This window comes from Mesoplodon mirus (genome assembly GCF_964341445.2).
Source record: "Mesoplodon mirus genome assembly, chromosome: 15".
NCBI lineage: Eukaryota > Metazoa > Chordata > Mammalia > Artiodactyla > Ziphiidae > Mesoplodon > Mesoplodon mirus.
In genome coordinates this window covers 1,963,634-1,979,053 of record NC_138991.1, presented here as the reverse complement: position 1 = coordinate 1,979,053, position 15,420 = coordinate 1,963,634, and the positions used below count along the sequence as shown (strand labels likewise).

General features: G+C 58.9%; 1 protein-coding gene across 1 annotated transcript in view; it reads left to right on the top strand.

The window, feature by feature from the left end:
• CDH4 (cadherin 4) overlaps positions 1-13,159 on the top strand; it is a gene marked incomplete at its 5' end in the record, with an annotated part of 560,697 nt that extends 547,538 nt beyond the window's left edge. The window contains 7 exons of the mRNA XM_082644614.1: positions 5,118-5,371; positions 5,927-6,069; positions 7,891-8,124; positions 9,307-9,540; positions 9,763-9,902; positions 10,421-10,585; positions 12,357-13,159. Coding sequence (XP_082500740.1) covers positions 5,118-5,371; positions 5,927-6,069; positions 7,891-8,124; positions 9,307-9,540; positions 9,763-9,902; positions 10,421-10,585; positions 12,357-12,563 — 1,377 coding nt within the window. The 3' untranslated portion in view covers positions 12,564-13,159. The remainder of the gene's footprint in view (positions 1-5,117; positions 5,372-5,926; positions 6,070-7,890; positions 8,125-9,306; positions 9,541-9,762; positions 9,903-10,420; positions 10,586-12,356) is intronic.
• Positions 13,160-15,420: the final 2,261 nt, after the last annotated feature.

The following is a 15,420-nucleotide window of genomic DNA, read 5'->3' as shown; positions in this document are numbered from 1 at the left end:
GGGCCCTGGAGGAGGGGCTGGAGGCCTGGCAGCTGCTTAGTTCTTGGCAGCGGGGGGGACCCCAGCCATGAAGAGGCAAGCCCCAGGGAGGGATGTGGCTTCTCACCGGGGTTCCAGGGGGTCTGCAGGGAATACCCCTTCCTTCAGCAGATGAGGAGACCATGGCTGCAGAGGACGGGGGCTCCCGCAAGGTCAGCCAGGGGGACAGCGGGGAGGACGACAAGAGTGTCGACCCAGAACCCCGATCTCTGCTGCCACCTCCAGGCCTTCCCGTCGGGCAGGCACTGCACCTTCGGGAGCCACGTCTCCGTCGCCTTCCCACACCCACCCAGCACTGTTACTTAACTTTATAGTAAACTCTTCTCGTGCTCAATACCTTACTTAGAAGCAGGAGCTGAGAAGGCATGGGTTTGATGCACCAGGTGTATGACGGTAAATACTCACAAAAATCAAGGCCGCGCTGCAGTGGGAGTCCAGCAATGGGGCGGGGCGGGGCCAGGGGAGCGGAGGCACCTCCCGGCTGGGCGGGCAGCAGGCAGGGCCGCACGGCGGTGGGCCCCGTCACCAGCACCCCCAGGGCTCGCAGGACAACTGGTCCCACGAGGCGATCAGTTCCCCTCTGAGCAGAAATGTGTCACACTATTTATCACGAACGTTTCCAAGCACACCTAGAAGATGGGTGTGCCCTCACCTGCCACTTCAGTTTCACAGTTACTAGCGTGCTGCCGTGTCACTCCATCCATGTTTTGCTGCAGTGTGGTTCTAACTCCAGGACCTCTGCTCACATAGCTACAACCGTTACGGTACCTGAGACAGCCAGCCACGCCTCCGTGATCTCCAATATGAGTCTACATTTTCTTTTTTTTTTTTTTTTTTTTTTTTTTGTGGTACGCGGGCCTCTCACTGCTGTGGCCTCTCCCGCTGCGGAGCACAGGCTCCGGACGCACAGGCTCAGCGGCCATGGCTCACGGGCCCAGCCACTCCGCGGCATGTGGGATCTTCCTGGACTGGGGCACGAACCCGCGTCCCCTGCATCGGCAGGCAGACTCTCAACCACTGCGCCACCAGGGAAGCCCTGAGTCTACATTTAATTGCCCTTAATTTTCCAAAAGTGTCTCTGTGGTATGGTTTTTCAAAATCTGGATCCAAACAGGGTCCCCACGTTGCATTCGGTTGTGCCATCTCTTGAATCTCTCATAATCTAGAACATTCCCCCCACCTCTGACCTGTCACAAACGCAGGGTCCGCGGTGCTGAATCTGTCCGATCGCTTCCTCTGGGTGTATCTGGTCCCTCGCTCTCCGCTCTTCCTGTAACCAGGGCTGCATACCTGAAGGGCCCTTCCGTGGTGAGAAGCCTGGTTGTCCCACGCACAGCCGTCTGAGCCTGACTGGTGGGCTCCGGTGCTGACAGGCGCTCCCATCCCTGTGCTGGTTCCTCCCCGTTACGGCCGGCAGGCAGTCTGCAGAAACACAGCTCTCCACCAGCCCCCATGTGTTGGTTTCACCTGTTGACGGTCATTGCCAAGTTAATTTCTTCATTAGGCGGTATAAAGTGGTGCTTTACAATCCTGTCATTCCTTGTACAGTCCTCGACTAGAATGCTTCTGTATAAAAGAGCCCTGCGATGCTGCTGAAATGCAGGCCTGCAGCTGTCAGAACAACACCCACCCAAAGATGCCCACCCAGGTCCCAATCTCCCAGATCTGTGCGTATGTGGCAAAGGGGACTTTGCAGATGTGATTAAGTTAAGGATCTTGAGATGGGAGGTTACCCTGGATAGTCCAGGGGGCCCCCAAGTAATCGCGGGGTCCTTTAAGAGTGACACAGGAGGACCAGAGTCAGAGGAGACCTGAGGACGCAGCAGAGGTCTGAGACAGACAGACTGGAAGATGCCGAGTTGCCACTTTGAAGACGGAGGGAGGGGCCGAGAGCACAGGCGCCTCTCAGACGGAGCCAGAAAAGGCGTCCAGGAGCCTTCAGAAGCAACCAGCCCTGCCCACACCCCGACCTTAGCCCAGCAGCACAGACTTCTGACTTCTGGCCCCCAGAACTGTAAGATAACAAATCTGTGGTGTTTTAAGCCACTAAATAGGAACATGAAATTAATGCAGTTCAACAGAAAAGGCGAGAATGAGGCTTCATTCTCCACCTTTACTTCCGATTCTCAGAGCAGAACTGGTGAGCCAGCAACAGGCAGTGTCACCACCTGTATCCAGGCGGCTGCCGTAACAACTGTGTAACACGACACACATTTACCCTCGCACTTTTCTGGAGGTCAGGAGCCCATAACGACCCTGTGACGGCATGTAGGGCCCAGCTGGGTAATCCAGGACCACCTCCCAGCTCAAGACCCTTAACTTCATCATGCCTGCAAAGTCCCCTTTTGCCAGGGAAAGTGACTATCCACAGATCCCAGAGATGAGGACCTGGGTAAATCCACAAGCAGCCAATGAAGTTGGGTTTTTCACTTTCTCATCACGGTCAAGAGTGTGCAGATTTTTATACACTCAGTGTGTTCTGGTCAGCTGCGGTCATTACTGGTCTTGACCTCTGGCTAGGAGGTTCCTCCGGCAGCTGGTTCTGGGTGCTTCTGCTACATCCTTGTGTTGGGACCTGAGTGGACAGCCCAGGTTCGCCTTGCTGATTTCTTGCCTCACGTCTGGATGGGCCGTTCCTCTAGCAAGGAGTGGTACTTAGAAACCAACATCCAGACGCAAGAGGTGCTCACTGCTGCTGCCGCCATTGCCACTGGATGGTGTCAGGGCAGAGCGAAGAAGTAACATTTCAGTGCACGTGCTTCCTGACCACCTCAAGTTACGTCACCATCACCGATTCACGTGATCGTTTCATCCCAATTGAACGCTGGAGGGTTTTACTTACCTCTGTTGATTTTATACTTGATCTCATTTCTCTTACACGGAATATCTTGGTTCCTAACAACAGCAAGATAATTGCTTATTTACTTTAACCTGCGATATACAATCACCACTCGGTATCCATGGGGGATTGGTTCCAGGACACACCCCCACAAGTAGATACCAAAATCCACAGATGCTCAAGTCCCTTGTACAAAATGGCATAGTATTGGGTTGGCCAGAAAAGTTCGTTCGGGTTTTTCCATGAGAACTTTTTGGCCAACCGAATATTTGCATATAACCTACACACGCTCTCCCGTGTACTTTAACTTATACCTAATACCATGTCAGTGCTGTGTAAATCGTGGCCTGTGTGAAGCAAATTCAGCTTTTAAATTTCTGGAATTTTTTTCAAATGTATTCAATCTGTGGTTGGTTAAATCCACAGATGTGGAGCCCATGGATATGGAGAGCCAACTGTACATAAAAAGCTTAAAAAATAACAAATCCAAAATCCCTACCGACAGCAAGAAGACAAATGAATGTAAGATTTCTTTGCAATAACTGTTGTCCTTAGAATAAATCCCATGAAGGACTTACCATCTAAATGCTGTCCCAGTCACGAGAAATCATTATTTTCTTGGGAGTTATATTACCACTGATACATAGTTAGTTTAATTTAACTCAGTTTGTTTCTAATTTTCAGAGACTGCTTTATATACACAAGTTTACTTGTAATACCTAAAAGGTGAGAATGTAAGATTTTACGTGGCTCCAAAATCAAAGCTTTGTGGCAAAACGTACGCAGCAAACTCCCACCTCCAGACGTTCCCCGTTCCTTCCCTCGGCTCACGGGTGACTGTTTTTATGAGTTTTTTGGTTTATCCTTTCAGCATTTCTTTTTGCAAATATGAGCAGATACATATGCAAATTCATGTTCCTCTCCCCGATTTGCACAAGAGGCAGCCTGCAATGGATGTGCCTTTTCTGCTCACCAGTCGATCCTGGAGATCCCTCCGTTCCCACGTGTATCTTCCTGGTTCTTTCTTACAGCTGCAGATGGCCCCACTGTGCGGATGCAGCTCATCCACCCAGCCAGTACTGTGGGTACCTGGGTTGACAGTATATATCCTCTGTGAATGATACAGATGATACTTCAGTGAATATTCTTGGGCACGTGATACTTTGCATGTGTCTAAGCAGAATTATTCAAATGCATTGCAGTGTGCTGTGTTGCTTCTTTTCTAGTGAGACTGTTGCAAGCTTTGCCAGGAATAATTACACACCTCGGGGCCCCAAGTGCTTCTGTGCAGCTTCCGTCCCCCCTCAAAATGTGAAGAATACCCCCAGAGACTGATCATACCCCGTAGACACTAGAACTATAGACAGTAGAACCATACTAGCATTTATCAGCCGGGGTCCTGACACCCCCAAAATGTGTGTTAACTGGAGAGAACGGTCACGCAAGGGCCACGCACAGAGGTGAGGGGGCTCCGTGAGACCCGGTGTGTTGGTGTCCTGGGGCTGCTGTAGCAACTTACCACAGACCAGGTGGGTTAGGACAACTGAAGGATGCTCTCTCACAGCTCTGGGGGCCAAACATCCAAAATCAAGGCATTGGCGGGGCCGTGCTCCCTCTGGAGGTTCTGGGAGGATCCCTCCTGCCCTGTCCAGCTTCTGGGGGTTGTTGGCCATCCCTGGCTCGGAGCTGCATCACCCCAGCCTGTGCCTCTGTCTTCGCCTGGCCCCTTTCTGGGTCTCCAGTCTCCCTCCCCTAACTCACAGGGCACCCAAGCTTGAATCGGGGGCCACCACAAGTCAGGGTGGCTCCTCTCGAGACCTTTCACTTCATCACATCCACAAAACCCTATTTGCCAGAGGTCACAGTCACAGGTTCCAGAGGGACGAACCCTTGGAGGCCACGCTTCCACCCACTACGCCTGGTGAGGCGCCCTGGACAGACGAGCCGGGGCCTCGACCTGCTAGGCTGCAGGGAGCAGGGTGGGGCCCCGGCACTCCTAATGCTTGATGAGTACCGGAGCCGCTGGCAGGGAGGTGTGCCTGGCGGGAGCCGTAGCCCCCGAGGAGCCCAGCTACTATCACCCCATGACGTGGGAAGCTGGGGGACGGCGTCCCTCAGGACTGACCTCCTGGGCCCAGAGCAGGGCGGGGGCAGACCAAGCAGCCCCCCGGGCGCCACCCTCCCTTCCAGCCTCGTGGGCACCTAACCCAGCTCCCCGTCTTGGCACCTCTCATTCCAGGCGGTCGACTATGAGCTGAACAGAGCGTTCATGCTGACCGTGATGGTGTCCAACCAGGCGCCCCTGGCCAGCGGGATCCAGATGTCCTTCCAGTCCACGGCGGGGGTGACCATCTCAGTCATGGACATCAATGAGGCCCCCTACTTCCCCTCGAACCACAAGCTGATCCGCCTGGAGGAGGGCGTGCCCACCGGCACCGTGCTAACCACGTTTTCGGCAGTGGACCCCGACCGGTTCATGCAGCAGGCCGTGAGGTGGGCCCACAGAGCACCCTCGGGCCCTGGGAAAGGGGAGCCCCGTCTTCCATAGAGAAGAGTCCTGAATGCCCAGTGAAACCTGCAACCCAGAAAGTCCCGGGTGGGTGCTTAGGGGCATCCCCGACTTGTGGTGTCCCCGGGCAGGGAAGCCCAGTCTGGGGACAGCTGGCATCACCGGCCACCAGGCTGCCCTGACATGAGATGGTGGGAAAAGCTTGAAGGACACTCAGCCACATCTAGAGTCAGGCTGGGTCCTGACCCCGCTTGACGCTCCTGCGCTTATGATTTTGTGAGTCACCGGCCCCCTCTGCCTGTCCGTCTCCCCACCTGTAAAGGGGGCAATGGGAGAATCTGCCTCCCAGGGTCCTCGTGAGGTTAAGTAGCCTGTCCTTCTTGGAGACTTCCAGCCGCTGTTGTCACCGTCCCGCGTGGGAGGACCCCGTGCAGGGCTGCAGGGAAGGAACCCCCCCACCCCATGCAAGCTCAGCAGGAGGGCGGCCGGGGGGGGCTCCCCCAGCCCCTCGCCTCACCCCTCTCCTCCCTCCCCCGCAGATACTCAAAGCTGTCGGACCCAGCGAACTGGCTGCACATTAATGCCACCAACGGCCAGATCAGCACGGCAGCCGTCCTCGACCGCGAGTCTCTCTACATCAAAAACAACGTCTATGAGGCCACCTTCTTGGCAGCAGACAACGGTGCGCCCAGGGGCAGGGAGACACGGGGGGGCCTGCCCTCGCCCATTCGAAGCCCTGGGCTTGGTGGTTCACTGACGCAGGCGCCCAGGTTATTTGCTCTCGCGTGGGCGCCAGGGGAGCTGGGCACTGTTACCACCACTGTTACGACTCCTTGGGCTCCTGCCATGTGCCAGGCACTATCCATCAGTGAGCAAAACAGACAAGAGCCTTCTCCTTTGCACGGGTGACATTCTAGAGGCCAGTGTGTCAGCTTGAACCAGGTTTGGCTGCATAATAATTATAGCAATCTTAACAAGGTGGAGGTTTACTTTCTCCCACATAAAAGACTAGAAGCAGGCAGCCCAGGGTCAGGTATGAGAAACCAAGCTCACTCTGGCCACTCCCATGTCCTTGGCAAGCTGCAGCATGGCCCAGAACAGCTGCTGGTGCTCCAGCCATCATGACCACATTCTGGCGAACAGGAGGAGAGGGAAGGTCAAGGGCACATCCCAGCCCTTCTAAGGACTTCCACTCACAGCTCACGAAGGCCAGAACTCAGTCACGAAGCCACGTCTCGCTGCAAGGGATGCTGAGGAATGTCGTCTTCTGGTTGGGCAGTGAGGAGCCCAGGTAAAGTTTGGGGCTTCAGTTCTTTTATTAAGGAACAAAGAGGAAATAGATATGAGGGACAACTGAGCAGCCTCTGCCCCAGGGAGACGAGTGTGAAACAAGTCAGCCAGATAATTTCAGGGAACAGGAGGTGCTGGGAAAGAACCAAATGGAGGATGGGAGAGTGACCGGGGGTCTCCTGCTGCACCGTTGGCTATGAGTGACCTGCTGTGGGTCCAGGACCTGCGGGATCAGAAGGACAAGCCGGGGGAAGGTGGGGCGGGGAGGGGAGTCCTGGAGTCAGGAAAGGCCCCACGCCAGGCCCGTGCCACGTGGGTTCTGGGATCAGCTGCATAAATAAAGCTTCAGGAGCTAGAGTAGCCGCTGCACAAAGGTTTGGTCAACAGCAGCTGAAAGCTGGGACCTGGTGACCATCCCGCAGCCTCCTGCCCACCTCCCTCACCCCACAGGATCCACAGAGGCCCAGCCCCTCGGCCAGCCACGATGAGTGCCAGGCCCCGGTCGGGGAAGGCTGCTCTGAGCAGCAGCTAGAGCACTGAGATTAGATTAGAACGTGATTTTAATGAATCGGTGGCCAGAGCAGCGGAAATCACGAGGAAGACACCGGAAACGGAGCACAAGTCCTGCTCGCGTTAATAGAACCCATCTGTGCTTCTCCTGACTGAGCTGTGTCATCGGCCACCTATCACATCAGGCGCCAAGCTGCGTCGCCTTAAACGTGCTTTGATACATTTCCTGCGAGATCACAGAGACGCACTACGGGATGGATGCTTTACATGCTCTGCCTGCCTCAGCCAAGAAACGCAGTCATTAATGACGGGGTCAGAGTTGCCATCAAAGGGCAGGGCCACGGTCAGAACACGGAGGACAGACAGGCCACCTCTGGCCGCTCGGCGCTGGTCCACCCCCACTGTGCGCCTGGGCCGAGGCAGGGGCTGGGCGTTGGCGGGGGGGGGGGGTTTGGGGATGGGACAGGCACACGTGGGCAAGTGTGTGCAGTTCCTGTGTGTGTGTGCAGCTGAGCGGCTGCGTGTGTCATACGGTAGAGTGTCAGCGTGCATGTGGGGCTGTGGTCAGCTGGGGTCTGTCCCGGGTGGGACTGGGGGTCCGTCCTGGGTGGGGCTGGGGGTCCGTCCTGGGTGGGGCTGGGGCGTGGTCTGTGGTCATGGAGCCCAGGAGTGACCCGTGTGATCACCCATGTCCGGCCCACAGGGATCCCTCCAGCCAGCGGCACCGGGACCCTCCAGATCTATCTCATCGACATCAACGACAACGCCCCCGAGCTGCTGCCCAAGGAGGCGCAGATCTGCGAGAAGCCCAGCCTGAGCACCGTCAACATCACGGCGGCCGACGCGGACGTCGACCCCAACGTCGGCCCCTACGTCTTCGAGCTGCCTTTCGTTCCAGCGAGCGTGCGCAAGAACTGGACCATCACCCGCCTCAATGGTGAGCCCGCCTCAGGCACCAGCCCACTGGCAGCCCTGCCACTGGGGAAATCAGACTGAGTCTGGGGTGCAGGCCCCCAGGGGCCCGTCACCCCTTCACAGGAGGGTCGCGCAGCCCCTTCCTGTGGGGCGGGGGCCCCTGCCTGCTCTGGGGCTCGGCCGCCAAGGAGGCCCCCAGGGCAGGCCCCAATCTCATCATTTTAACAAGCTCAGCCTTGACCATCCCAGTGGCTATAACTGCAGACCACTTCCTATGCCAGTCACCAAATAATGGGACGGACCCTAACCAACATATTTCCTGAGGGCACTTTCCTAGCCGTGGCCTTGGTAGAAAGGGCATCCAAGTTCTGAAGTTCTGATAGCATTTGCTTGTTCCCCGAGCCCTTACCAACACTGAATATTGTTTTAAAAAGCATCTTTCCAATTCTTTTAGCCAAAATCACTGTTTCCACTTGTATCTTTTGACTACCAGTGGACATTTTTTCATATATTTATTGGCCACTTTTTGCTTCTGTGAACCATCTGTTCGATGTCCTTGCCTATTTTTCTTTGAAAAATGGGGTTTTTTCTAATTGATTGATTTGGTAGAACTTTATATATTAAGGAAGTAATTCATTCTTCGTGTTGTAACTGTTCTTTTTTTTTTTCTGGGCTCTGTTGGGTCTTCGTTGCTGCGCACAGGCTTTTCTCTAGTTGCGGCGAGCGGGGGCTGCTCTTTGTGGCGGTGCGTGGGCTTCTTATTGCGGTGGCTTCTCTCATTGTGGAGCACAGGCTCTAGGCGCCCCGGGCTTCTGTAGTTGTGGCACGTGGGCTTAGCAGTTGCAGCACACAGGCTCTAGAGAGAAGGCTCAGTAGTTGTGGCGCACGGGCTTAGTTGCTCCGTGGCATGTGGGATCTTCCCGCACCAGGGCTCAAACCCGTGTCCCCTGCATCGGCAGGCGGATTCTTAACCACTGCGCCACCAGGGAAGTCCAACTGCTCTATTCTTGAATTGCCAACGTCTCAACCTTATGGCATAATGCAGTTGTGTGTGTGCGCACATGTGCACACATCTACGTGTATCTTAGCCAAACAGGCGTGTTAGATGTCACACTATCAGGCCGAGTCTCTGCCTTCGTTAGTCTCGCTCAGAAAGGAGGGCTGGCTGCTCAGTGAGCGGAGCCCGTCCCGTCACTCACACCAGGTGACTACGCCCAGCTCAGCCTGCGCATCCTGTACCTGGAGGCCGGGGTGTACGACGTCCCCATCGTCGTCACGGACTCGGGGAACCCGCCCCTGTCCAATACGTCCATCATCAAAGTCAAGGTGTGCCCGTGCGACGAGAACGGCGACTGCACCACCACGGGCGCGGTGGCAGCGGCCGGGCTGGGCACGGGCGCCCTCGTGGCCATCCTCATCTGCATCGTCATCCTGCTCAGTGAGTGCAGCTGGTCCCGGGGTGACGGGTGGAGGGGCCCAGGGCTGCCCACGGCCCCGTCTCCTGGCCCCGCTCTGCCTGCCAGGAGCCTCCCAGCAGCCCAGCCCAACCGGGCGCCCGATAACAGACACAGGCACTCGCAGCCACACGTGCGCACCTTCCCGCGCACGCACGCCCTCGTGCAGACACGCACACCTGCTCACGGGTGCCCCCGCCCCACAGCCATGGTCCTGCTGTTTGTCGTGTGGATGAGGCGGCGGGAGAAGGAGCGGCACACGAAGCAGCTGCTCATCGACCCCGAGGACGACGTACGCGACAACATCCTCAAGTACGACGAGGAAGGGGGCGGCGAGGAGGACCAGGTGAGGCCCGTGGCCGCGACAGCAGGGACGCGTGAGGACGCCCTCCGCAGCCACTGACCCCCGCCCAGTGCCGCCTGCACCTCGGGCTCGGGGAGGGTGGGCCTGGGCGCTGCCCAGTTGGTCACTGGGGACTCAGGGCGAGCCCTAGCCCATTGAAGCCTAGTGACCACCCCCCGTGAAGTGGACGTAACGGCAGCCTCAGGTCCAGCTGTTCCCAGGAACACATGAGGAATGTGGTGGCAGCTGAGCAGATGGGGAAGGGGGTTGACCCCAGGCGGAAGGCAGCAGGGGGCACAGAGCCCACATGTGCCTTGAGGACGGGCAGGATTCAGATGAAGAGGTGGGGTGAGCATTTCAGGAAGGACAGACCAGGTGAGAGGCTAGGATGGGGGGGGGCGCCTGGGGGGCCCAGAGTAGGTCAGTGGATATGCTCAGAGCCCAGTCACAGAACACGATGAGGATGCCCCCCACGACTTCCCTGGTGTCTCTGCCTGTTATCCCCCCGGCCGGCCCCCCAGGACTACGACCTCAGCCAGCTGCAGCAGCCGGAGGCCATGGAGCACGTGCTGAGCAAGGCCCCCGGGGTGCGGCGGGTGGACGAGCGGCCAGTGGGCGCGGAGCCCCAGTACCCGGTCAGGCCTGTGGTGCCCCACCCAGGAGACATCGGTGACTTCATCAGGGAGGTGGGTAGCCCAGCAGTGACGGGGGCGCAAACCTGGTAACACAGACAAGAAAAAGCCCCCTTCTCTGGGGCCCGGCGTGGGGCTGAGCAGGCAGGTCCAGGCCTGGGTTCACGCCGGCCCCGCTCCTGCCGGCGGGGAGCCCTGGGCCGGGCGCCTCGGTTTAGTATCCCCGCTGCAGAAGGACTAACCTGCCCCCGCCCCCGCCCCCGGTGAGGACAAACACACGGGGCTTAGCAAGACTGTTGGCACTTGAGGCCACAGTCCAGGGAGGACCAGGAAGGGGACCAGCAAGGGGCTCTGACCCCAGACTCCTGTCTGCAGCGAGCGGGAGAGGCCTCCGCAGTGTCCACTCAACCCCGATGACCAGACGCACAGGCTGCCCCCTCCCCCCTCCACACACACACAGGGCATTGGGGATGGCCTGGGAGGTGGGCGTCACTCCAGAGCTGCCACCTGACCACGTGCCCGTGTCACCATCCTGACGCCTGGGCTCTGGAGGCCACGTAGCATCGAAGTCCCAGCCAACAGCGTCCCTTTGATCGTCCCCTTTGTAAGAAAAGCCGACCCACCTCTTGAAGCTGAGCCCAAGGTGCCCAACGGACACCTCCAAGGGTGTCAAGAGCGCGCCTCCCACCTCTGCTCCCATCCTCCTGTGCGGTAAAGCCGAGGGACAGCGTGAGCCAGGGTGCGTGGCTGCACCCCAGACGCTCTCCCCGCCAGCTGCTGCGGGCCGGGCAGCCAGTACCTCCGCGCCCACCGTGGATCCCACAGACGGGATGCCCTCCGTGCCCCATGTAGCCGGCGTGGGTCCCTGCGGATTTACCACCCGTCTCTAACACAACTGTACTTTGAGAGGGGCTGACAACACTTCTTTCTCCACCTACGTCAGAACCGGACTTTAAAAGGATTTATTTAAACAGAATAGAACCCAGGGAGTGGTTCGGCAGAGACACAAAGATTTCTCAGAACGTTCCCCCAAACAGACCATGTCTCAGGCCGTAAATGAAATGCCCAAAAGCTGGCTCAGCTTAGACGACTTCACCATCTACAGCGTAATAACATCTAAAACTCCAGAAACTACGGCCTCCCCAGTCGACAGTCAAAGGCCCACTTTTAAACAACTCAGAGGAAAGCAAGAATGGAAATGACCGACCATTCCGTACTGAATAATGGAAAAGGCGCTCCGCTCCCTAACCAGGGCAGGCTTAGGCAGCGACCAGCACGGGCCCCCGGGGGGAGGGAGCGGGGAACTGTGTCCACCCCTCCCACGGTCCCCAGGTGGGAGCTGCCCAGGGGCACCCTTGGCCAGTGGCCAGAGTGCTGGAGGTGGCCTGGCCAGGGGTCCCAGCATCGGGCACTGGGAAAGGGGCCGGGGCGCGGGAAGGGGCTCCAGCCACACCTGCTACATCCCCATCTGCTCCCATGCACAGTTACGGTAATAGCTTCAGGTGTCTGACACCCACGCTGGGTTCACCTCCCTTTGGCAACAACCAGGGACTCGTGGAGGCCGGCCTCTCGCACAGGCCCCGGCCAGCCCTCCGCCTGGCTGTGCGCGCTGCCCCCAGGCCTCTTGCACAGCTCATTCTACAAACACCACACCCCTACTCGGGTCTCTGAGGCGCCTTTCACTGACACGCAGGAGCATTTATTGAGCACATACTGCATCCAAGGCCCCATCACTGCGCCTTCCCGACCTGCCTCCCCAGCTCCTCTCCTGGGCGCCCCTCCGCCCCCCGCCCTGCACCCTAACCCGTGTCTCCATGGCCCCCAGGGACTCCGCGCAGCCGACAACGACCCCACAGCGCCGCCCTATGACTCGCTGCTGGTCTTCGACTACGAGGGCAGCGGATCCACCGCGGGCTCCGTCAGCTCCCTGAACTCATCCAGCTCCGGGGACCAGGACTACGATTACCTGAACGACTGGGGGCCCAGGTTCAAGAAGCTGGCGGACATGTACGGAGGCGGCGAGGAGGACTAAGCCTCCCGCCTGAAACAAAACGAGAACAGCGCTCGGACGGACGGACGGACGGGAGGAGCAGGACCGGAGGAGACAGCGGCCTTCCCGACTCCCGCGGCCACGCCACTCGGCGGTGTGTGAGGGGTCCCCGCCCGCCCCCCGCACTGAGCTGTGTGGCACGAACACTTGTCAGCCTGCGGCCGCCCCCAGCGCGGCAGCTGACTCAGCACTACGGAAAGCAGAGGCGCCGTCTGAACCTGAATGTCTCAGGACAGAAGCGCCGTTTAAAACAAAATGAAAGTGCCTTTTGGTACAATGTGTCAGATTCCCTCACACTCAGGAGCGTCCCCCCAGCCAGTCCTGAGCGCCCCCAACCCCGGCCAGTCCCAGCTCTGAAGGCACGAATTAAGGAATGGGGGAGAATGTGTCCTTTTTTTCCATCTTCTATCAAGAAAAAATGTGGGTGACGCACTTGACAAAATTGACAAAAACTATTTGGGGTCCAAACGCCATAAGCCTTCTGAGTCCTCACGCTTTGCTTGCACAGTTGGGGTCTCCCGGGCCCCTTGGGGGTTCTCAAGGTTGGAGGCCCCACCTTCAGCTCCTGCAGCAGCGAGTCCGCCTGGGGCAGGCCAAGCCAGTGGACCAAAGGCCCGCTGTACCACTGGGCTTCCACAGACGTGTCCGCCGCCCCTGACTCCCAGATGCTAGAAATAGCTGGGCAGCTGGGGTTCCCAGGGGCTGTCCCTGATGCTCCCCCATCTCTGCCCTTGGCCATCCCCAGGGCCCCCCAGTCAATCATGAGGCTTCCCCCAGAGCCAACTGTGACCCTGAATGCCACCCAGGTCCCCACTGCCTTTGGTCCAAGAGTACGGTGTCCCAGGAAACCACAACCAAAACCAGCCGGCATGCCACCAAACCCTGGCACGAGCCCTCCACCCCTCTAGATCAGACTCCCGAGGGACCCCGTCAGAGGCCCGGCGGACACTCACCAGTCCAAACCCCCGAAGGCTCTGGATGCCTCTGGCCACCGGCGGGGCGTGCGGACTGCAGGGAGAGCTGATTCTCACCGGGGTCCCAGGAGGCTGGAGACGACCGGGGGGGACTGGCGGGCTCCTCCCTGCCCTGCTCCTCGGTACCCGAGTTTCTGATGCTCGTGAGCTGGTGTGGACGGCTAAGGTCGGCTCCGAATGCCGGGACAGCCCCGTCGTCGCTGTGCCGTCTGTGCCACACGTGCGTCTTATCGCATCCGCCAGAAACAGTCTCCTTTCCTTTGGACCCGTGGCAGCAGCCAGCAGCTGCAGGGCCAGGGAGCTGCTCGAGCTCTCAGAGCTGGCCGTGCCTCCTGCGGGGCAGCCTGACTCCCAAGCCAGCCTCCAGAGTCAGCTCCACAGTGCAGCGAGGAGCCCCCTGCTGTGTCTGTCCACGGCTGCGTGAGAAAAGGCGCTGGGGCAGCCCTTCGCCCAGCATCTCCCAGGGGCAGCCATTCTGGGTGTGAAGGCGCCTCAGGCTGGCAGGAGAGCCATCTCCTGGGGGATCCTTGCCTGCTCTCGGGCTCCCCAGGGAGGGGCCGAGGCTGCCACTGGCCCCGGGCAGGACTTGGTGTCGGAGCCCCACCTCACACCTGCTCCTGGGGCCAGGGGAGGCCTCGGGAGGGCGGGGGCGGGGTTTCACACGCTCCCCGTGACCTCTGTCGGGGGTCTCTCTCTGATCCACTCCCCAGCCCACAGCCTGCCCTGGTGCCATGCTCATCCTCTTTTCTAAACAGCCTCGGCCTCAAAGATGAGCTTGAGTGTACACGTGTGTGCGTGATCCGCGTGGGTGTGTCCCCCCTGGACGTCAGGGTTCCTCCCCAAACCAAACTCATCATTAATTCCATCCACCCTCCTGAAGCTGAGCTGAGCTGAGCTGGGGAGACGGGCTTCGGCCTGCGGCCTGAGGGAGGCCTGTGCTGGGCTCCGTCCATCCTGACCCCATCCATGACTGCTGGGGAGGGACGCATAGACAGAGGCAGTGGTCACCGGTGTCACATGCTGATGGCCCTACACAGACTGCCGTCTCTCAGACGTGGCGGGCGGCGTGGCCTGCCGGAGGGAGGGGACGCCCCCCCATGAAGCCATGCTATGCAAGTCGCTCGGGGTCAGGCGGCCCATGAGGACTGTCCCAGTGTCTGAAGGTGTGGCCATTCAGGATTGCTGGTGGTGTCAGGGTTGGTGAGAAGTGAGCTGGAACCTTGTTTTTGTTTGTTTCTGGAAAGCTCATCCTCCAATTGAAGTTGTAAGGGTGAATATGGTGGGGGGCCCAGACAGCTGTGAACTCTCCTCACTGGAATCCTGAGGCCTCCTTTGGTTCCCTGGGCCCTGGGTTCACCCCAAGGATGGGTGTGCCAGGCGCGGCCTGCGACTCGGACCCCTCGGGGCACCAGGCGCCTTGCCTCCCCCAACCCAGGAGAGCCGGATGTGGAGTCCGTCTCACTGCCCCCTTCCAGCTTTCTTCCCCCGGCCCCTCGCCTCATCACTGCCAGGGCCCCTGCATCTCACCTGCATCACACAGGCAGAGGCTGCGGCAGCCAGCGGGGGACACGTCAACGGAGGGGGTGCTTCTCACACCCACCCCTGCTTCCAGGCAGCCGGAGAGCTGCCCCTGGAGGCTCCCACCCCCTCCCAGATGCCTCCCAGAGCTCCGTCCCAACCAACGGGCTAGCATTAGCTAAACACACAATCAGCGTCAAATGTCCCTCTTTCGTAGCTTGTAGATACGACGACGGGTCCAGATCGGGACGTGGCCAGCAGAGGCCTGGACTCGGTGCTGGCGAAGCGCTCGGGCAGGTTCAGCGCCTATAGGGAATTTCTGTTCATGTGAACAGGAGACGCCAGCA